Genomic DNA, 24,518 nt, shown 5'->3' on the forward strand with positions numbered 1-24,518 from the left:
TAAAAATAAATATCTATTTATAAATACATAAAACATATTCTGCTATGAGCACAACATTGGAATGACAAATATTTACAGTAAATACATTGTTAAAACCTTTATTAAATTTGAATATAGCATAAATATGATTTTTCATGTTTTCATCTACTTAAAGTGAATGTAAAGTTGAATGAATGAGTGTCCGGTTTTTAAAAATATTATAAAACACAGGGGCACTTTCATTCATTAAACTTTAAATTGTAGCGGTTTTTTTAAAAATACTTACCTTTTTCTTTAGCAAACCTAGACCGGCAATCCTCCACCCGCAGCTCCCCTGTTCTTACCTCAGCCAGCAATCCTCCGCCCGCAGTTCCCCTGTACTTACCTCAGAAGTGACGAAACAGGCTTCCTCCAATCATGACTTCCACCCCAGAGCGTCTAGCTTGTAAGGCCCCACCGTGATTGGAGAAAGCCAGTTTTGTTATTGAGATGCTAAGTGCAGCATGAGAATCGGGCAGAGGATCGCCGGTGTGAGTTTGCTAAAGAAAAGATAAGTATTTTAAAAAAAATACTGCAATGTAAAGTTTAATGAATGAAAGTGTCCCTGTTTTTAAAAAACGGGCACTCATTTATTCAACTTTACAGTCACTTTAAAGTATTTTATATCTGTATTTATATTTATGTGTTTATATGTCTGTAAATACATATGTACACATATAAATACATATGACACATATATAGATATATACATACATATACATCTTTAGGCATGTATATATCTCTATGTTAAAGCCCTTTTCCTGCCTTGTTTTTTTCTAACATCTGAGTCCTCCTATCTTTGAGCTCTTATAACTTTTGTGTGCAATATTTTTTTTTAATAATTTTTATTGGATGGTGTTGTTATGTTAAATGTAACTATACTTTGTAATGTAATTTTGATGTGTTTTGTGCAACTTTATTGTTTTGGGAAACAGTTAACCAGAGCTATGAAGTTGCAGGACTCATTCTAGCGTAAATCTCGATTGCGCTCAACCTGTAATACCAGTGGTAAGCCCAATGAGTGCAAACCCTCGCGATAAACCCCTTAGTGCTCGGGCACTAATGTTTTACACTCCACTCGTAATCTGCCCCATAATAATTTAAATATTAAATCAATGTATTCCACAGTCCCTGAATGACTATGCAAAATACCTCTACAGATTTTTTAAATTATTATTTATATTAATTTGATTGGAGGAATATAAAAGAACTGAACTTACTTATACACATTCCATCTTCATCTTTTATCTCGCATTGTGATTTTGAGTCAGAGATAACTGGAAAAAAAAATGTCAATTTTATTATAAAAAAGGTGAAAAACAGTAACAATGCTAAAAAGCCATATTCTTGTTTGTATTTAAATACTATTGTGCATATAATTATAAGCAAAGTTTTCAATATGTAAATATGGTTGGGGGCACAAGAAATACTTATATTAGATGGCTTTAATGGCACTCACCCCATAGATTAAAGGAACAGTCTACACCTTAAGGTCATCTTAAAGTATTACCTTAGATTAAGCAGCAAATATCCTCCTGCACCTTTCTATATCATGCAACAAGAATGGTAAAGTTATTTTAAAATGAATATTGTTTCTGGCCACTTTGAAATGGCTGTCAAGCTCAGCCCACTGATGACATCAAGATCTGGGCTGCATATGGTGCCCAATCACAAAAGGCTCACTAGTTGGATTATACAGACTGTCAATGCAATTCAGCAGTGCCTTGATGCAACCCAGATCATGATGTCATCAGTTGGCTGAGCTTGGCAGCCATTTCAAGCTGGCCAGAAACACTATTAATTTTAAAATAACTTTTTTACTGTTCCTGCTGCCTGATATAGAAAGGGTGCAGGAGGATATTTGCAGCTTAATCTAAGGTAAGACTTTAAGATGACTAAGGTGTAGACTGTCCCTTTAACTACACTGCATTTGTGGATGTGTCACTCGCTGATTTGTATTTGTTGAATACAATTAATCAAATAGTTTTTAGTCATTTCAACCAGTGCTGATTGTTGTGACCAGTTGTGCAGTTTTAAAGAGACATAAGAACATTTTATAGCTTTCACCTAGGCTGTCATCAGCTCAAGAGCCACCTTTAATGGGGTTGTCAAAATATGTGACTGCAAAATACCAGACCATAGTTAGATTTGAAAGGATATAATAATCAAGGGTCAAGTCCTACAAAACAAAAGTGTGGGAACTCACCAAGACTTTCACCCCCCCTCACAATTAATATTGTTTTATATAAATGTATATATACACACTGTAATTATATGTATATCATCTATATGCTTTGGTTAATGAAAACAAATTAAAACCAATGAAGGGTTGAATGGTTGCCTTTGGGCCTGAGAATCCTCCTCTGTCACAGAGTCTCACCCACTTAAGGTGCAATAGTCCTATTTCTGCTGAGCAGAGCTAAATAACCCCAGAGCAAGCCACACATAAATGTATGCACCATGTGTTCCACAGTGTGGGGTGATCACACAGCATTTAGTGTATTGTAGGAAGTGTTACTGCCCATTACTAGATGATCTCACTATCCCTCTAACCAGACTGTGCTTTAGCTCCTCCCACCAGCAGCAGCGCTTACTGAAGCATTTCTGTTCTCTGTCCAGAGGGAACTTAGTTCCCCCTGCAAAAACTCCATTCCCATACGTTCCCGCCCGACTTGATCCCTGATAATAATCATTAAATATTAAAAGCACTACTAGAAAATGTTTTATATTAAAATTGCAAAAAAGGGCACTGTAGTCAGAAAACAAAGTGTGATGTTTGATAAAAAGAATGACTAATTTTTGCAAGTTTCAGATGCTATGTATCCTTGTGCAGCACTAATAATCAACTACAGAGCCGGTCTATAGGAGACAGGGAGGCAGCTGCTGCTATATTTTTCTGTCTCTGCATTTTATCTTTGTTAATGTAAGATAGAAAACTGTTTAATATACCATGCACAGATAGTACTATTAAAGCCAGAGATGGCTGGTAGCTGCACATATATTTTAATACATACTGTATATTTAGCTACACATATATTTTAATACATATATTTAGCTGCACATATTTTTATACATATATATTCAACAAATACTATTTAAATTATTCTATTTCCCAATATTGTACCTTGTTTTCTGATTACAGTGTCATTTTAATGCCATAATTATAAATCCAAGTAGAAGAAACCAATATTGTTTTAGTGCTCACTGAAAATTTAGACTCAGTTGATTTTCTGTCCAGATATATCCTAAACCACCAAATAATTTCACACTTACAGTAGCACCGGTTAAAGAACTTTTTGTTTGTCCCATATATATTTTTTTTGTTTGTCCCATATATATTTTTTTTGTCCCATATACATTTTAAAAAAGTCATTAAAAAAAAAGCATCTCAGTCCAATCATCCCCATAAATATCCCTTAAACGTTTCATATTGTTTATGAAACTTGAAAACCTAACTGACAAAACATTACAACTTGTATTCACACCTTAACCCTTTCCTGCTGGGATTTATTTGTCTGCATTGAAACTGTAAACAAATAAGTAAAAATTGAAATTATGATCACGTGACTTCAATAATGGAATAGGATCAGGGGGGAGTGCCTATGATGCTAGGCACGCTCTCCAGCCCACGATCCCATTTACAAAGCGGCTATGGCTTCAGGACAGCCAAACAGCTAAAGCCCAGTGTAGTTAGGATGGCATGGAATGTCCTAATGACAGGAAAGGGTTAAAGGGACACGAACCCCAACATTGGGGTAATTACAAGTGGTGCACAATCACATTTTATACTTGCTGAATTAGCACAACTGAAACCCTCGTGTAAAGGGTAGTGCGTCAAAAGAAAAGTTGCACTAAACACATAAATAAATTTAAAAATATGGTTACACTCATATAAACACAAAATTAGTCACATAAATATTTAAAAAAAAGTTGTAAGGATTAAAAAGTATTTGGCATTTGACAAGGTGTTTGACTGCAAAGGGCTATAACATTATATATCTATATATATATATATATATATACACACACATATATATATATATATATATATATATATATATATATATATACACACACACACATATATATATATATATATATACACACACACATATATATATATATATATATACACACACACACATATATATATATATATATATATATATATATATATATATATATATATACACACACACACACATATATATATATATATATATATATATATATATATATATAGATACACACACACACACATACATATATATATATATACACACACATATATATATATATACACACACACACACAGACATATATATATATATATATATATATATATATATATATATACACACACATATATATATATATATATATACACACACATACATATACACACACATACACACATATATACATACACATACAAAATACATACACATACATATACACACACATACATACATACATACATACAAAATACATACACATACATATACACACACAGAGAAATGCACTCACACACAGGAACAAACAACCAGCTCAATACCATTGTTAGCCTGTTCTATGGCGATTTACCACCTGGATGCAGCTTCTTTTTAGCCCAGTAATGCTTTTCACAGAGTAGAACTTTCCGGTCGTATATCACTCTGATCTCACCTATTACGGTCAGTCCAGTGCTGAATTACCAGGCAATTCCTCTCTGAACAAGGAACACAGCAACCTCAGACGATATATTGTATTTATGTTTTTTACTGTATATTTAACATTCCAATGTTCTTCACATCCAAGATAATGTAATTTCTAATGTAAATATATATCTGTATATAGAAATATTAATTTTAATTATAAAAATTACCTTAGCATGCTTTCTATGAACTTCAGAGCACATTAAAGGCAAGTATTGTAGCTACAGGTGAACTCTTCACCTGTAGCTTTGAAACATTTACGTTTGTTTTAACGAAAACAAATGTAAAATGTTTAACGAAAATTCAGTATTTGTTTCGTTTTAAACAAAACGAATACCAAATAGTGCAGCCACCAAATATTCAGGGAAATGTATTTCCCTGATTATTCAGAACAAAAATTTCATCCAAAATTAAATTTTCTTGGCTGCATATGTTTATTTTTTTTCTATGTGAAGAACATTGAAATGGATAATATGTCTAACCCGATTTGCGTTTTAGGTCTAACGTAGTGTTGGGATAGCGCATATGAAGAAACATTTGTTTGTTTTATTTTATTTGATTTGATACATTTGTTTGTTTTATTTTATTTTATTTGATACATTTGTTTTTTTATTTTATTTGATTGTGGCTTGAGTAAGTTTATATATTGTTTTGGTTTCTTTGGCATATGAATTACTAATCTTGAATTGTGCTATTAAAATATTCAAAAATATAATAATTAATAAAAATTAGAATATATATATACATTTTTTATCTATAATAATTTTTAGTAATTTTTTTTAATATATTTTAAATTAAATATTTCAATAACACTATGTAAGATTAGTACTTCTTCATATGCATTAACCCCACCTAAATTGCAAAATATAAATCACGTTACGCATATTTTAAATTCCTATGTTCTTCACATAGATTTTTTTTATTTTATTAATATATATTTCTCTATATATCTGATGTTATTTAAATATATATGTATACCTATATATTTATAGGAATAGATATACAGGTAGGTATACATAAATATAGCCGTGCGGGCTATCCGGCTTGATGACAATTGGAACACACTGCTATTGGCTAAGAGGTGGAAATGTCAGCTCACAGCAAATAGTGTTCTGCCGTGGGCTGTCTAAAAGTCCCCTTTATTTTGTTCCAATTGTAAATCCTAGCATTTTACAAACACTGGGATTTATAATCACTTAGAAATATACTAAAATTTCTCTCTGCCTTATCATAATCTTGTTAGAAATTTAAATAACAATATGATTTTGCTCTAGGTTTTCTCTTTATATGACTTTTTTACATCTTTTACATTTTTATTTAAATATACATACATTTACAAATCCCAAATCTGGAATTTCAAAATCCAAACCTTTTAATAATAAAATAAAGTTATCGTAAATTACTGTTTTCTCTGCCTGTAAGTCACAATCTTCTGAACGCGTTTGTTTTTGGGGAGTTTTTCTGCGATTTAAAATGCAAATAGTCTATATTTATTTAAAACAACAAATATTACCTTTCTGATTACAATACGGTACTGTCTTTTGAAGATACTATGTATACAAAAGATTTACAAATTATATTAACCTACCTTTAGCTTATAGGTATAAGCTGTATTATGACATGTAAATATTACCTAAATAACATAAGATATTGTTGTTTACACTTGATTCCACCCATTAATCATGTATATAGTTTAACACGCAATGGGTTCAATTCCAATATTTCTGTTTCTCTTTCAGGTTGGAAACACATGAACTGCTGATTATGGATGCCGATCACTGAAATCTTAAATGGGTTAAAAGGGTGAATGGAGTCTGTGCAATCAGAAAGAGTGCATCTGTATATAGGCATGATCAGTATACTGGCACGTTTGTTCAATTGTATTTTTTTAAACTTTTTAAATTTATTAAAGAGACACTAAAGACAAAATTAAATGTTTATGATTCAGATAGAGCTTGCAATTTTATGAGACTTTCCAATTTACTTCTATTATCACAGTTTGCAAATTTTTAGATACACACTTTTGGAGGCACCAGCTTTTACTGAGCATGAGCACGAGTTTATAAGGTTTACATATAATAGTCTGATTGACAGATGGCTGTCACATAATACAGGGGACAGGCAAAATAATAAAAATAAATTGTCAGAAAAATCTACAGCTTATTTGAAATTCAGAGTGCTATTGCATTGTCTTTTAATTATGCACTTGTTAATAATGTAATAAGTTGCACTTACTAAAATCAATTGAATGCACGCACTGTACAGTATAAAGGTATTGTGCCATCCCCAGGCATCTGTAGCAGGACAAATATTTTTGTGTCTATTTCCTCTGGGTTTTTTTTTTGCTTTATTAAGTCATCACTGCAAGTCTATTGCTTAGATGAAAATAGCTTTTGTCTGCAGTTCTGAAATTAATGAGTAGCCCAATATTTCATTCAAGGTAAATATTGGCAATAAATGTAATATAAATCCAGCTGTTTGTAAGTTTTATGTTAAAATGATTAGAATATCAAATATAACATATGTCCACTAAGTCAAGATTGATTACCATCACTGAACAAAAAAGCAGCAGCTGTAAATGTAAACAAAGAATTGCTTAGATATTAGTTTTAGGGGGTGATTGTGTGGTTCTAAAGAGGAGTATTATTCACATAAGTGGCATTTCTATTGGTTGGTTTTATGCCTTCCTTGGGAGCCTATTAATCAGGGACAGACTAAGACCAAAAATAGGCCTTGGCATTTAAAAGGACAGTATACACTCATTTTCATATAACTGCATGTAATAGACACTACTATAAAGAATAAGATGCACAGATACTGATAAAAATATGAAACTGTTTCAAAACTTACTTAGAAGCTCTCAGTTTAGCTCTGTTGAAAAGGTAGCTGGAAAGCCCACTGCAAGTGGGAAATAAGACACTCCCCCCTCCCCCTGTATATGAAAAGACCCTTTACACAAACAGGAGCAAGCTGGAGTAGGTATCTGACGGTATTCTCATAAAACTTTGGGGCTTGGTTAGGAGTCTGAAAATCAGAGCAATGTTATTTAAAAATAAGCAAAACTATACATTAAAAAAAAAAGTTTATGGGCTATATAAATAGATCATCTACAAAACATTTATGCAAAGAAAAAATGAGTGTATAATGTCCCTTTAAAGGCAGAGCAACCAACTCCCCTCCCCTTTCTGTTATTAACCCATACCTCAAAACCAACAAGTTCAAGGCTCTAGTTCCCGTCCCATTTTTGTTATTTAACCAAACCTCAAAACTAGTTCTAGTTTGATTTACAAAACATTAAAAGTTTGTAACATGGTTCTGTCACTGTATTTTGTAAATTGGTTGTCATTAAATAGTAAAAAAGTGAAATGTAATTTAAAAAAAGTTCACATTTAAATAAAGAATAAGCGATTATTGCTCATTAATCTTTGTAGTCACAATTACTCAAATTAGCATCAACCTGAGCACCTGTCATCACACATCACACCATCAGAGTGAAGAAACACACAAAGACATCCAGGCAGTGAGCACCCACAGCCACAGACAAAGCATCAGAGACATCCACACTTACACATTAACAGGCACCCCAGAAAACTTTATCAAGAGGTGTTGCTTCACTGTGACTAGCACACAAACGCAAATTTGCTTAATTTGCATGTTTTTCTTTGTTGAAGCAATACCTAGGTAGGTAGCTTGCACAAGCCTGAAGACATACATGCCAGGAAATAGTGCTGCCATCTAGTGCTCTTGCTAAAGTATAACATTGTTGCAAAAATGATGACATAGTTCTGTAGACACGTGCAAGCACCTGAATTTACCCTCCTGTTTTTCAACAAAGGATAACAAGAAAATGAAGAAAAATGTATAATAGAAGCAAATTGAAAAGTTGTTTAAAAGTGTTTGTTCTATCTGAATCATGAAAGAGAATGTTTAGGTTTTATGTCCCTTTAACCCTTTGGCTGCTAAGCCTTTTCCCACCTGGGTGCTAATATTTTATTTTTAATTTTTTTTAAAAAAAAATTTGAATTTTTTTTTTAACTTTTTTTTTTTTTTTTACAGACCCCCAATACTTACACTGTTGGAAATGTTAGGCGATTACCTTTCCAACAGTGGGTCTTGGGGGTCTGTAGCTGCTTAGATGCCTGAGATACAGGCTTCTAAGCAGCATGCCCCCTCCTCCTATACTTAACATTGTTAAGTATAAATAAAGTTGTGTGGTGACGTCATCACGTAATTGCGAGTGACGTCACCACACATCACGTGAAGCCCCGGCGATGCCTGTCACTCTACAGGCACGATAGCCGGGGTAGAAGCAGTTAGGAGCCCCCAGATCTCCCTCAAGGTGAGAGAGTGCTCATGACGGCTCTGAGCCGTCATTAGCACCAGAGTGAGAAACTCTGTGACGGCTCAGAGCCGTCATTAGCACTCAAAGGGTTAAGGAGCACTTGAAACTTTCAAAACTAGGGGAGATTCTTGTGGAGTGAGGCAGAGAGTTCCACAAAATACGGGCCAGTCTGGAAAAGTCCTGTAGACGAAAATGTGAGGAGGTAGCAAGAGAGCAGGAGGTTGTGACCAGAGCAAAGGGGACAAGAGGGAGAGTATCTGGATACAAGGTCTGAGATATAGGGGTGATCAGTGCTATTGAGTAGCTGTGAGGGGATGGGATTGAGGGGGCAGGAAGTGAGCTAAGAGTTCAGTATGAGGGCAGAATCTCCTTCAGTAACAGGGGGGAAAGAGCTGAATTTTTGGCTTTGTGGGTTTTGGATGAGCTTTTATGTTGAAATGTTTTTATTGAACAGTATTTGTTGTACATTAGTATGTGTACATTGAAATAATAAACATCAAAAACAGAAATTACATAGTAAAAGCAAAAACAGAAATAACATAAAAATACAGACTGTATGAGTCAAGTGCTATTAATATCTTTATAACAATTCAGATGTGAGTGTTCATATTTTATTTCCATGGGATATGAAGGTGTTGAGCATTATTGTTAAGCATACAGGCAGTTACCTATGTGGGATTATGAGTGATGTTGTACCTCCCTCTTAATTCCCAATAAAACCAAACTTTATCTACTGTCTCCTTGTTATCCAGAATCCAGGATGCAGAAACATACATAGAGTATGTAGCATTGATTTTATTTAAAACCTCTTGCCATGTAAGAGATCCAGTTTTCCAGTATTTAGCTATGCAAGATCTTGTGACCGTGCACAAAATTTTAATAAATGTGTTAATTGGTTTATTAAGCTTAGGAAGCCTTATATGTAGGAGTGCTTGAGCCTGCGTGAGCTGAATCCTTTCATCTAGAGTGTTACTTATTAGAAGTGAAAGGTTATCCCAAATCTGTTTGATTTTATCACAGTCCCACCATAAATGTGAGTATGTTCTCAAGGTGTTGCATCCTCTATAGCATAATCTGGTCCCTGTAGTGGACATATGTGCCGTCTGTACTGGCGTCAAATACCACCGGTAGGCGGTCTTGAGTGCGTTTTCTCTAAGGTCTGAATTTAGTAGTCCTCTGTCTATCTCACTAAAGATATCAATCCATTCCTGCATGTCTTTCTCTATCCCCAAATCTCTTTCCCAGTTCAATATTAACTGAGGTTTTGCCCGCATATGGGATGATTGCAGAGCGAGGTATAGTTTCGAAATAGTGTGTTTTGTTCTGTGTGAAGCTTTGCATATGTTCTCTAATATTGTTGTATTCTGGGATGTGTAAAGTTTTTGGACTTCTCTAAGAGCAGATAATAGTTGAAGGTATAAGAACCAGTTTAATATCATTGGTGCAATTTTGTCTTGTATTTGGTTGAAAGTTAATATTGCATTATTACTCATTAGATCAGCAACTCTATATAATCCCTTATTACGCCATTTATCTACTATTAAGCGGTGTTCTTGCAATAAAAGATATCTGATTGGCATATTTTTAGAGTGTAGTAGTCTTAGTTTAGTTGATTTGGCAACTTTGTTCCAGGCTATAAGGGTGGTGTCTAGTGTGGGGGGTCTAAGCTGTTTTGATATGAGGGTATGTGTTCCCCCATCCCATATGATATACGCTGGAAGATTCCAGCCTCCCATTTCAGCTTCAAGGGTCGGCCAAACGGTATCAATATTGGGATTGTCTAAAAGAGCTGTTTGAGCTAATCTCGCCGCCTTATAATAATCAATAAGATTGGTTACCCCTACCCCCCCAAGAGTTCTATGTCTCGTCAAACAAGTTGCCGAGATCCTAGGAGATTTTTCCCTCTAATAAATCTAATCAAGTCTGATTGAACTTGAGTATTTCTGGGTTCGGAATTTTAATTGGGAGTGCTCTGAAAAGATATAGTAGGCATGGTAGGATATTCATCTTGACTGAAGAGTTACGTCCATACCAACAGAAGGAATATTGTGACCATTTTCGAAGGTCTTGGTGGATCTCTTTGAGCAGCGTTAGGTAATTAAGTTTATATAATTGGTTAAATTGGGTTGATAAGTTTATGCCTAGGTATTTAATAGTGTGTTTGGCCCACTTCATAGTGAAGTTCAATTCAATTAGTTTTTGTGTATGGGGTGGAAATCTGATAGGGAGAGCTTCACACTTTTCTAAGTTAATTTTGTAACCCGAGATAGATGAGAACCTTTCTAAAAGTTGGTATAGGTTAGGGAGTGAGAGCAGTGGTTTGGTGATCGTTAGTAAAATGTCGTCTGCGAATAACGTCAATTTATATTCAGTGGATCTTAGTTTAAATCCCGAAATATCTGGAGAGTTTCTTATCTGCGCTGCTAGGGGTTCTATGCAGAGGGCAAACAAGAGGGGTGATAATGGACATCCCTGCCTAGTACCATTCAGGATGGGGAAAATTTTGGATTTATAACCTGTAGCTGTGACCTGGGCTGAAGGGTTTGAGTATATCATTTCAATTGCAGTTACAAAGGGGCCTCTGAATCCCATATTGCTATGCACCTGTAATAAATATTTCCAATCTATTCTATCAAACGCCTTCTCCGCGTCCAGCGATAGGAGCAGAGAAGGCGTTTCGGACACAAACAAGTAGTGTATGGAGTCTATTATGCGTTTAATATTGTCTGGGGCTTCTCTATCCTTTATGAAACCGACCTGGTCGGGATGGATTAGATGGGTCAATATTGGTTTAAGCCGATTGGCCAAGATTTTAGTAAAGATTTTAAGATCCTGATTGATAAGTGATATTGGGCGGTAATTCGAACAATAATTTGGGTTTCTGCCGGGTTTAGGGATTACCACAATCTTGGCCATTAAGAGATCAGTTGGAATTGGGTGCCCTTCCAAAATGTGGTTGCATAATTTGGTTAACTGGGGGATCAGTATGGATTTAAACAGTTTATAATATTCCCCTGAGAACCCATCGGGACCAGGGGCCTTGCCTTTTTTAAGATCTCTAATAGCTAGTGATACCTCCAGTGGTGAAATCTGGGAATTTAATATCTTTCTGTCTTCTTCTGAAATTGTATTTCGGTTGGCTTCTGTAAGAAAGTCTATAGTGGCAGCCACAGTTTGTGGTGTGTGGATGACCTTTTTACCATCATATAATTTCCCATAAAATTCCGCAAATATGTCAACTATTTCTTGGGGACGGGACACAGAAATGCCTTGTGGATTAATTATGTTTGGAATGGCAGAAGCTCTGTTCTGTTCTCGGATCTTGTGGGCCAAAAATCTGTCAGGTTTATTAGCGAACACATAGTATTGTGTCTTCAGTTTCAGTATCGCTCTAGCAGCCATGGAGTTAAGGATACCGTTTAGATTATCTCTTTTCTTGGAGAGTTCTTTTAGTATAGCTGTGTTTTGGGTAGATTTGTGTTTTGTTTCTAGATCTTTTATTTCCTTTTCGAGCTGAGATATCAAGGTTTTTTTATGGCTTAATGAGTGAGATTTAGACTGGATCAGTAGACCTCTAATGTAAGCTTTATGTGCTGCCCAGGTATGCAGCGGGTTATCAGTGGTGTTAATGTTAGTTGCCCAGAATTCATTCTGTAGTTCATTTGCTCTGTCTAGAGTGTGTTTGTCTCTAAGAAGGGTTTGGTCAAAAGTCCATGTTCTAGATCTTTTAAGATCCTGGACTCCGTTTAGATGGACAGAGATTGGGGAATGGTCAGACCATGTGCATGAGTGCATTTCTGATGACAGAATTAGTGGAAGCAGAATCTGGCTAACTAGTATGTAGTCAATTCTTGTATATGACTTATGTGCCGCTGAATAGAATGTGGTGTCATTAGTTTCGCCATATAAGAATTTCCAGGTGTCTGTAAGGGTATGAGGTATAAAAGTGTCTTGGTTAGTTTTAACAATTTTATTGTGTCGAATTTGTTTATTATTCAGTTTTAGATTCATGGCGGTAGAGTTAGCTTTTAAATTGATGTTAAAGTCTCCGGCTAATATTACTCTATGCTGCGACCAGTCTGTTAGCAAATGAGAGATATTTTTGAAGAATGTGTGCTGGTTGTCATTCGGGGCATAAATATTACAGAGGATGATATCAGAACCTTCTATTTGTTCTTTTACAATCATATATCTGCCCTTCGGGTCTGTTATGGTTTGCTCATGTATAAAATTTAGAGATGAATGTATGAGTATAGATACCCCTCTTTTTTTTGTTTCTGTTGTGGCATTATAATGCAGTGGAAATGCCCGGGCCCAATATTTAGGTATATTTGTGTGTGTTAGATGGGTTTCTTGTAGGAAGAGTATGTTAGCATGAAGTCTAAGATAGTGGGTCATAGCAACCTTACGTTTGATGTCTGAATTTAATCTTCTCACATTGTGAGAAACTAGGTGTATCCTATGCATCGGTGGTACATATAATCAGGTTAGTTATATCTCTTATAGTATGACAGATTCTTGTCCCCATTCGGGAATCTATAGCATCGCTGCATCTCAACCCAGGTTTCATCGTCTCACACTCCCATACAATATGTGACTCACAACAATAATGCATTATTGACAAAAGAAAAAAGACAAAAGAAAGAAAAAACAATATATAGTATAAATAAAGAAAAAAAAATACATTAACCATATCTCCCTTAAAAAGAGAGAAAACAAATCTCATAACAATCAATCTTAAATGAGCGGTGTATAAAAATATAACTAGTATTTCAAACAGTGAATACAACAGTTAGATTTCATTGATCTCAATTTCTAACATTTTTAATAGATCAGTGCATTGTATACTTTACCCAATCTTGAGTATTAGCCTCTTAAGATTTGGAGTATCAAGTCCTGAATCATATTTATAAGTCCAGCATAAACTTCTAGCCCTGAAACAGCTTCTCAGAGCCCCCCTGCAAGAGTCATCTGTTTTTCAGTCTTTTTTTGTTTGATGGCTGCCATTTAGGCTTTTGGGTATCTCGCAGTGAGAGCTGAAGACTTTTATGTTGTTTAGCCGGAATATCCTCCAAAACTGACGAAGGGTCCAAACCCAGCAGTTTGCATGTATTAGGTATTTCTTCTTCCTCTTTTAAAGTTGGCGTTTTGCCATCTCTAATAATATGCAATGCAAAGGGAAATCCCCAGCGGTATTGGATTTGGTGTTTTCGTAGCAAGGTCGTAAAAGGTCGCAATTGTGCTCTTCTCTGTAAGGTCCTAAGACTCAAATCCTGAAAGAACTGGACAATTGTTCCCTGGAATTTGAAAGTTGGGTTTTGTCGGGATGCAGATAGGATTTTCTCTTTTTCTTGAAAGACCATTAGCTTCACAATGACATCCCGTGGTGGGGCATCATCTTTGGGTCTCACTCTGAGAGCTCTGTGTGCTCTTTCAATATTATATGTGGATTCTTCTTTGTCACCAGTGATGGCTTTGAATAATTGTTGCAGATATGGTAGAAGGTCTTTATTTAAGACAGACTCTGGTATACCTTTCATTCTAATATTATTCCGTCTGCCTTTATTCTCGAGGTCTTCGATTTTATCTTGGAGCTCGACAATAGACTGTTGTTGGGAATTGACAGCCTCAGAAATTGAGGTAAGATCTTCTGAGATAGCATCTCTGTGTTCCTCTAGGGTTTCAATTCTACCTCCCATTTTGGCAATATCTGATTTTATATCGGTGAGGCTATCTGTAACAGCTGTGTGCATAGAGTCTATCTTTTCCCATAAGCGTTCGAAATTCGCCGCTATGTCTTTCTTAGATACTAGTAGACACAGATCTGCTCTTGTTACCGGAGTATGATCCCCTTCAGTAGTGATAGAATCTGTGTCCTGCTCAGAATCATCTTCTTCTTCTCTATTATTTTCATTTGTGGACTTATTAAGCTTAGCAGGTCTGAAATATGGGTTTATATTTTGTGATTTGGAAGCTTTATCTGCTTTGGTCAATTTTTTGGAGGCCATCTTGCGTGATTTTGAATCTTAAGTTATGTGATATAATGTCTCCCTTGTTGCTGCAATCCTGCTTTTAATTTTTAGAGGTGTTTTTGTGATGTAGTGAGCTATTCAGGCCTTAAATAACATTGGCCTAGATTTAGAGTTTGGCGTTAGCCGTGAAAACCAGCGTTAGAGGCTCCTAACGCTGGTTTTAGGCTACCGCCGGTATTTGGAGTCACTCAAAATAGGGTCTAACGCTCACTTTTCAGCCGCGACTTTTCCATACCGCAGATCCCCTTACGTCAATTGCGTATCCTATCTTTTCAATGGGATCTTCCTAACTCCGGTATTTAGAGTCGTTTCTGAAGTGAGCGTTAGAGCTCTAACGACAAAACTCCAGCCGCAGGAAAAAAGCAGGAGTTAAGAGCTTTATGGGCTAACGCCGGTTTATAAAGCTCTTAACTACTGTACCCTAAAGTACACTAACACCCATAAACTACCTATGTACCCCTAAACTGAGGTCCCCCCACATCGCCGCAACTCGATTAAATTTTTTTAACCCCTAATCTGCCGACCGCCACCTACGTTATACTTATGTACCCCTAATCTGCTGCCCCTAACCCCGCCGACCCCTGTATTATATTTATTAACCCCTAACCTGCCCCCCACAACGTCGCCACCAGCTACTTACAATAATTAACCCCTAATCTGCCGACCGCAAAGCGCCGCCACCTATGTTATCCTTATGTACCCCTAATCTGCTGCCCCTAACACCGCCGACCCCTATATTATATTTATTAACCCCTAATCTGCCCCCCTCAACGTCGCCGACACCTGCCTACACTTATTAACCCCTAATCTGCCGAGCGGACCTGAGCGCTACTATAATAAAGTTATTAACCCCTAATCTGCCTCACTAACCCTATCATAAATAGTATTAACCCCTAATCTGCCCTCCCTAACATCGCCGACACCTAACTTCAATTATTAACACCTAATCTGCCCTCCCTAACATTGCTGACACCTAACTTCAATTATTAACCCCTAATCTGACGACCGAATCTCGCCGCTATTCTAATAAATGTATTAACCCCTAAAGCTAAGTCTAACCCTAATACTAACACCCCCCTAAGTTAAATATAATTTAAATCTAACGAAATAAATTAACTCTTATTAAATAAATTATTCCTATTTAAAGCTAAATACTTACCTGTAAAATAAATCCTAATATAACTACAATATAAATTATAATTACATTGTAGCTATTTTAGGATTAATATTTATTTTACAGACAACTTTGTAATTATTTTAACCAGGTACAATAGCTATTAAATAGTTAAGAACTATTTAATAGTTACCTAGTTAAAATAATAACAAAATTACCTGTAAAATAAGTCCTAACCTAAGTTATAATTAAACCTAACACTACCCTATCAATAAATTAATTAAATAAAATACCTACAATAAAACCTAACACTACACTATCAATAAATAAATTAAATACAATTTCTACAAATAACTACAATTACATAAACTAACTAAAGTACAAAAAATAAAAAAGAACTAAGTTATAAAAAATAAAAAAATATTTACAAACATAAGAAAAATATTACAACAATTTTAAACTAATTACACCTACTCTAAGCCCCCTAATAAAATAACAAAGACCCCCAAAATAAAAAAATTCCCTACCCTATTCTAAATTAATAAATTTAAAAGCTCTTTTACCTTACCAGCCCTGAACAGGGCCCTTTGAGGGGCATGCCCCAAGAAAATCAGCTCTTTTGCCTGTAAAAAAAAACATACAATACCCCCCCCCCAACATTACAACCCACCACCCACATACCCCTAATCTAACCCAAACCCCCCTTAAATAAACCTAACACTAAGCCCCTGAAGATCTTCCTACCTTGTCTTCACCTCAACAGGTATCACCGATCTGTCCTGGCATCCGGTGCTGAAGAGGTCCAGAAGAGGCTCCAAAGTCTTCCTCCTATCCGGCAAGAAGAGGACATCCGGACCGGCAAACATCTTCATCCAAGCGGCATCTTCGATCTTCTTCCATTCGGTGCGGAGCGGGTCCATGTTGAAGCATCCGACGCGGATCCATCCTCTTCTTCCGGCGTCTCCCGACGAATGACGGTTCCTTTAAGGGACGTCATCCAAGATGGCGTCCCTCGAATTCCGATTGGCTGATAGGATTCTATCAGCCAATCGGAATTAAGGTAGGAATATTCTGATTGGCTGATGGAATCAGCCAATCAGAATCAAGTTCAATCCGATTGGCTGATCCAATCAGCCAATCAGATTGAGCTCGCATTCTATTGGCTGATCGGAACAGCCAATAGAATGCGAGCTCAATCTGATTGGCTGATTGGATCAGCCAATCGGATTGAACTTGATTCTGATTGGCTGATTCCATCAGCCAATCAGAATATTCCTACCTTAATTCCGATTGGCTGATAGAATCCTATCAGCCAATCGGAATTCAAGGGACGCCATCTTGGATGACGTCCCTTAAAGGAACCGTCATTCGTCGGGAGACGCCGGAAGAAGAGGATGGATCCGCGTCGGATGCTTCAACATGGACCCGCTCCGCACCGGATGGAAGAAGATCGAAGATGCCGCTTGGATGAAGATGTTTGCCGGTCCGGATGTCCTCTTCTTGCCGGATAGGAGGAAGACTTTGGAGTCTCTTCTGGACCTCTTCAGCACCGGATGCCAGGACAGATCGGAGATACCTGTTGAGGTGAAGACAAGGTAGGAAGATCTTCAGGGGCTTAGTGTTAGGTTTATTTAAGGGGGGTTTGGGTTAGATTAGGGGTATGTGGGTGGTGGGTTGTAATGTTGGGGGGGGGTATTGTATGTTTTTTTTTACAGGCAAAAGAGCTGATTTTCTTGGGGCATGCCCCGCAAAGGGCCCTGTTCAGGGCTGGTAAGGTAAAAGAGCTTTTAAATTTATTAATTTAGAATAGGGTAGGGAATTTTTTTATTTTGGGGGTCTTTGTTATTTTATTAGGGGGCTTAGAGTAGGTGTAATTAGTTTAAAATTGTTGTAATATTTTTCTTATGTTTGTAAATATTTTTTTATTTTTTGTAACTTAGTTCTTTTTTATTTTTTGTACTTTAGTTAGTTTATGTAATTGCAGTTATTTGTAGAAATTGTATTTAATTTATTTATTGATAGTGTAGTGTTAGGTTTTATTATAACTTAGGTTAGGACTTATTTTACAGGTAATTTTGTTATTATTTTAACTAGGTAACTATTAAATAGTTCTTAACTATTTAATAGCTATTGTACCTGGTTAAAATAATTACAAAGTTGCCTGTAAAATAAATATTAATCCTAAAATAGCTACAATGTAATTATAATTTATATTGTAGCTATATTAGGATTTATTTTACAGGTAAGTATTTAGCTTTAAATAGGAATAATTTATTTAATAAGAGTTAATTAATTTCGTTAGATGTAAATTATATTTAAGTTAGGGGGGTGTTAGTGTTAGGGTTAGACTTAGCTTTAGGGGTTAATCCATTTATTATAGTAGCGATGAGCTCCGGTCGTCAGATTAGGGGTTAATAATTGAAGTTAGGTGTCGGCGATGTTAGGGAGGGCAGATTAGGGGTTAATACTATTTATGATAGGGTTAGTGAGGCGGATTAGGGGTTAATAACTTTATTATAGTAGCGCTCAGGTCCGCTCGGCAGATTAGGGGTTAATAAGTGTAGGCAGGTGTCGGCGACATTGAGGGGGGCAGATTAGGGGTTAATAAATATAATATAGGGGTCGGCGGTGTTAGGGGCAGCAGATTAGGGGTACATAAGGATAACGTAGGTGGCGGCGCTTTGCGGTCGGCAGATTAGGGGTTAATTAATGTAAGTAGCTGGCGGCGACGTTGTGGGGGGCAGGTTAGGGGTTAATAAATATAATATAGGGGTCGGCGGTGTTAGGGGCAGCAGATTAGGGGTACATAGGGATAATGTAAGTTGCAGCGGTTTACGGAGCGGAAGATTAGGGGTTAATAATATAATGCAGGGGTCAGCGATAGCGGGGGGCGGCAGATTAGGGGTTAATAAGTGTAAGGGTAGGGGTGTTTAGACTCGGGGTACATGTTAGAGTGTTAGGTGCAGACTTAGGAAGTGTTTCCCCATAGGAAACAATGAGGCTGCGTTAGGAGCTGAACGCTGCTTTTTTGCAGGTGTTAGGTTTTTTTTCAGCTCAAACAGCCCCATTGTTTCCTATGGGAGAATCGTGCACGAGCACGTTTTTGAGGCTGGCCGCGTCCGTAAGCAACTCTGGTATCGAGAGTTGCATTTGCGGTAAAAATGCTCTACGCTCCTTTTTTGGAGCCTAACGCAGCATTTTTTTGGACTCTCGATACCAGAGTTAATTTTATGGTGCGGCCAGAAAAAAGCCCGCGTAGCGTTAACAGCCCATCTACCGCCAAACTCCAAATCTAGGCCATAGTTTCCTGATTTCTAATGCTGAAAACCTCAGATGCAGCTTTGCTTGATTGTATTTCTCAGCGGCTGTAAATATGGGCCATTGTTAATTACAGAGATTTGCACAATAAGGGCAATATATATGACCTTTCTTAGTGATATCAGCTCAGATCGTTTAGCCCCTTATTGTTCTTTTGCAAACTACATTTCTAGTTTTCTCTATGCCATACAGTTTATAATGTTGTTGCCGTGGAGCAGACGTTTATAGAAAAAATAGCTGCGTCATGCTGCCATTAGCCGCCAAAGACTATGAGTTATGCATGTTGCGCCCCAGTCCCCAGGTAATCCGGGTTATATTTGACATCCTCCGGGTGTGCTCACCTCTTTTGATGACCGGTCGCCTAAGTTTTGTAGCTAAGTCTTCTCAGATGCGTCCATGTATCGCCACCTCTGCAGACCTTGAAGTAATTTAGCGTGTGCACAGATAGCTAGGCCTCACATCTCCGCTGTTGATTATGAGCGTAGAAAGTTGTTTCTGTGCATTATCAGCTCGCATACATCAAGGGCTGTGTTGCTGACTGATGTGCTGGATATTTCACCTCAGGATCGTTGTGCAAATAGCTTAGTATCCCTGTTTTGTATGCTTGGCTCCTGGAGCTCAGAGATTATGCAGCCATCTCTGAGCTCAGTCAGGCTCCGCCCCCTTGGATGAGCTTTTAAAGGGGGTTGGAGACTGTTACTATGTTGAGAGATAATTTTGTTTCTGATGGAATTAATTTTGTTGTTGAAGTGGCTGGCAAAATCAAGAGCTGAGGGAGAAGTTTTAATAGGAGGTGAGGGTGGGTGAAGAAGAGTATTGAAAGTGGAGAACAGAGTAGATATAAGAGTAGCAAAGTAATATTGCTTAGAAATGTTAAGGACAGAATAGTAGGAGTTCAAAATGAACTTGTAGTGAAGAGAGTCAGTTAAACACCAAGATGATCTCCAGTGTCGCTCAGCAGGGTGGAAACATTCGCTTAAGTAGCGTGTCAGAGGAGAATGTCAGGGCTATGGATGAGTGAGTGACTTCCAAGCTATGGTATGAGGGGCCAAATTATCAAGGACCAATGTAAAAGTTGGAATTGTAGCGGCAGATAGATTGGTCAAGGAAGGTAGGAAAATCAGGAGATGGGAGAAAGCAGAGGTTTGAGGGAGTTTGAGACCTGTTGCTGATCTAGTGACTTAAAGGGACAGTTTACTTAAATGTTTCTCACCTTTAATTTGTTCCCAATGATTCACTTTACCTGCTGGACTGTATTAAATTGTTTACAAGTATTTACATTACCCTTATATTGGCATTTGAAATAGTTTATTTAGCCTGTGGTATCCCCACCCATCCTGAAAGTTTTTGGCCTCAAGGCCAAGCTGTGTTAACACAGCCAGTAGAAGAAATTACACTCCCAGTGGGTTATAGAAGAGATAAGGTAATAAAATGTTAATTTGGTAATTGGTTTATGGAAAGATGAGCAAAATTCCCCTCTTGATTTGCAGCAGGGGAAGAGGTAGAGGGACCACCTTTGAAGTTTCGAAAGGAACGAAAATGATTTTGTTTGGTCCTCATCTTATATGTCTTATCCTGAGGAAGGGCATGGCCTTTCCTTACAGTGATGTCTGAAATTATTTCTTTCAGTTCAGGCCCGAATAGGGTCTTACCCTTGAAAGGGATGGCTAAAAGCTTAGATTTTGATGACACATCAGCAGACCAGGACTTAAGCCAAAACGCTCTACGCACTAAAATGGCAAAACCTGAATTCTTTGCCGCTAATTTAGCCAGTTGAAAAGCGGCATCTGTAATAAAATAATTAGCTATCTTGAGAGCCCTAATTCTATCCAGAATATCATCTAATGGGATCTCAACCTGAAGAGCCTCCTCCAGAGCCTCGAACCAAAAAGCAGCTGCAGTAGTTACGGGAACAATGCCCGCTATAGGTTGGAGAAGAAAACCCAGATGAACAAATATTTTCTTTAGGAGACCCTCTAATTTTATATCCATAGGATCTTTTCAATAGGTATAGTTGTATGCTTAGCCAGGGTAGAAATAGCTCCCTCCACCTTAGGGACCGTCTGCCACGAGTCCCGCATGGTGTCTGATATGGGAAACATTTTCTTAAAAGTAGGAGGGGGAGCGAACGGAATACCTGGTCTATCCCATTCCTTAGTAACAATGTCCGAAATCCTCTTAGGGACCAGGAAAAACATCAGTGTAAGCAGGAACCTCTAGAAATCTGTCCATTTTACACAATTTCTCTGGAACTACAATAGGGTCACAATCATCCAGAGTCGCTAAAACCTCCCTGAGCAATAAGCGGAGGTGTTCTAGTTTAAATTTAAAAGCCATCATATCTGAGTCTGTCTGAGGGAACATCTCTCCTGAATCAGAAATCTCTCCCTCAGACAGCAAATCCCTCACCCCCAACTCAGAACATTGTGAGGGTACATCGGATATGGCTAATAAAGCGGCAGAGGGCTCAGACCAGACCTACTGCGCTTCCCCTGCAACCCAGGAAGCTTAGATAAAACCTCTGTGAGGGTAGTATTCATAACTGCGGCCATATCTTGCAGGGTGAAAGAATTAGACGCACTAGAAGTACTTGGTGTCGCTTGTGCGGGCGTTAATGGTTGTGACACTAGGGGAGAATTAGATGGCATAACCTGATTCCCTTCTGACTGAGAATCATCCTGCGACATACTTTTAGTAGCTAAAATATGTTCTTTGCAATTTATTGACCTTTCAGTGCATGAGGGACACATTCTAAGTGGGGGTTCCACAATGGCTTCTAAACATATTGAACAATGACTTTCCTCAATGTCAGACATGTTGAACAGGCTAGTTATGACTACAAACAAGCATGAAAACACTTTATTTAGTGAAAAAAACAACAATCTTAAAAAACGGTACTGCGCCTTTAAGAGAAAAAAAGCATACACGTTCTGCAAAACTGATTTAAAATGCACCACATTTTTCAAATTTTTGATAGCAGACTCAATATGTGTAGTTAAGTTTGCCCCACAAGAAAATTTAACATTTAAACCTTTATTGTGCAAACCGGATTTAATTAAGGCCTAAATCCGGGAAAAAACACCCCCAGCACCTTGCCACAGCCCTGCTGTGGCGCCTACCTGCCCTCAGGGATTGTAAATATGGGGTTAAAGCTTCGATTTGGCCCAAAACATCCACAAGGGCCCTCAGGAGTTGGAGCTTGCTGCTTGCTGAGTGAAAACAACTGCCCATCTGAGGCGCGAAAATAGGCCCCGCCCATCTCACTCGATGTCTCTACAGCCTCAAAGAACCGCACCAGAGTGGTTTTAAACTAGCCATGTGGGTTCTGAGACCCAAAAAATAAGCCAAGTGTACCCTCAATAAAGTTGCCCAAAAAACTTTATTAATAATCAAGCAAAAGAAGTACACTGCGATCCTCCAAAGTAAGCATACATGATTTAATATCCATATGTAGATTAAAACATCTTAGTAGGCAACAGAGAAGTTAAAATCAAAAAGATAGGCAGAACATTTTCAGGAACTGGTCTGTCCTACATGTTTCGGTTAATTCCTTAATCATGAACATGACCTGTTACCCCTCCTTCCTGCCTCTTAAACCTGAAGGTGATTTCCTATTGGTTCCTCAGTCTATTGTGATTAACCCCTCATTGGTCAGCTACTTGTTGCTTTTATGTTTGCTCTACCCCATTAGTTGGTTTAAATAAGGCATTTTTTGAATTGCTTTTATATGTAAGTAATGCTCATATTACCATATGTGTATATTATCTCCGCTAGTTCTAAGCCTGCATGTATAATTGAAAATACATAAGGGCTAATGACATTTAGCCCATTGTTAAGTATTTGTTTGTCCAACATCAACTAATATATGGTTATAACTCAATCATCCTCTTTAACTAGCAAAATATACATGTCTAACATCAAATATCCTGAGATTTCATATTTCAGCACTATATATATATATGTATATTTTTTATGAGTAGGCAATCACTGCTGTACTGATCAATTAGGGGACCCTATGATTTCAAAAGAGAAAAAGGGAAAACTACTATCTCTTCCAGAAATTTATCACATCCCCCTCTATATTGAAGCCCTGTGGCCTTCTTGTCTTCATTTTGAAGATCCAAAAGGCTTCACGCAGAATCAGGCGTGCTGCTCTGTCTCCCCCTCTAGGGGGTGTTCATACACATTCTATAACCTGCCATGAGAGCGACGTAACATCGCCCCCATGCACAGAGATAAAGTGTTGTGAGAGGCCTGAGCTGTCTTTATCATGAGAGATATCATTTAGATGCTCTCTGATCCTGGAGCGCACCTCCCTTGTGGTACACCCTATATACTGTCCGTTACACTGGGAGCAATCTACCAAATATACAACAAAAGGGGTTCTGCAATTTGTGCAATTTGACAGATTGAAAACCCGATTAGTTGTTGCTGACTGGAAGGTGGACGTCACTCTGCTGTACTGACAGGCTATGCATTTAGACGAAGTGGCATTTAAAGTGCTCTTTCACACTTAGCCAACTACTGCTGGCCCTCTCTTTGTCCCTTAGTACGCTTGGTGCCACCAAATTGCCAATTGTGCATGCTCTCTTAGAGACAAAATTGCACCCTTTGGACACATAGTCCCTCAAGCTGTCCTCAGCTGTAAGTATAGGTAGATGTTTGCTGACAATACTGGTAATATCTTTAAACTGCGGTTTGTAGGTAGTAACCAGAGTAGGTCTAGTTAAATCATAACCATTCCTTTGCCTGGTGTTCCCCCTTAATATCTCACTTCTACTCATCCTAGTCACCTCCAAATGGGCTCTATTGATGACTTTGCGTGAGTAACCTCTCTCAGAAAGGAGACAACTTAGTGTCTCACTCTCCTTTGCAAAATCTTCTTCCAGGGAGCAGTTCCGCTTTAGTCTCATGAACTGCCCCTTGGCCACCCCAAACCCCGTTTGACGGGGATGGTTACTCCTAGCATGAAGCAAGGAGTTGGAAGTAATAGGCTTACG

The 24,518-nt window shown here is 37.5% G+C and overlaps 1 protein-coding gene across 1 annotated transcript in view; it reads right to left on the minus strand.

Moving 5' to 3' along the window:
* VWDE (von Willebrand factor D and EGF domains) overlaps positions 1 to 24,518 on the minus strand; it is a 258,980-nt gene that overhangs the window by 164,289 nt on the left and 70,173 nt on the right. Inside the window, 1 exon segment of the mRNA XM_053714104.1 lies at positions 1,239 to 1,295. Within this exon segment, the coding sequence (XP_053570079.1) occupies positions 1,239 to 1,295 (57 nt within the window).

Source organism: Bombina bombina, chromosome 5 (assembly GCF_027579735.1).
Source record: "Bombina bombina isolate aBomBom1 chromosome 5, aBomBom1.pri, whole genome shotgun sequence".
In the NCBI taxonomy this organism is placed as follows: domain Eukaryota; kingdom Metazoa; phylum Chordata; class Amphibia; order Anura; family Bombinatoridae; genus Bombina; species Bombina bombina.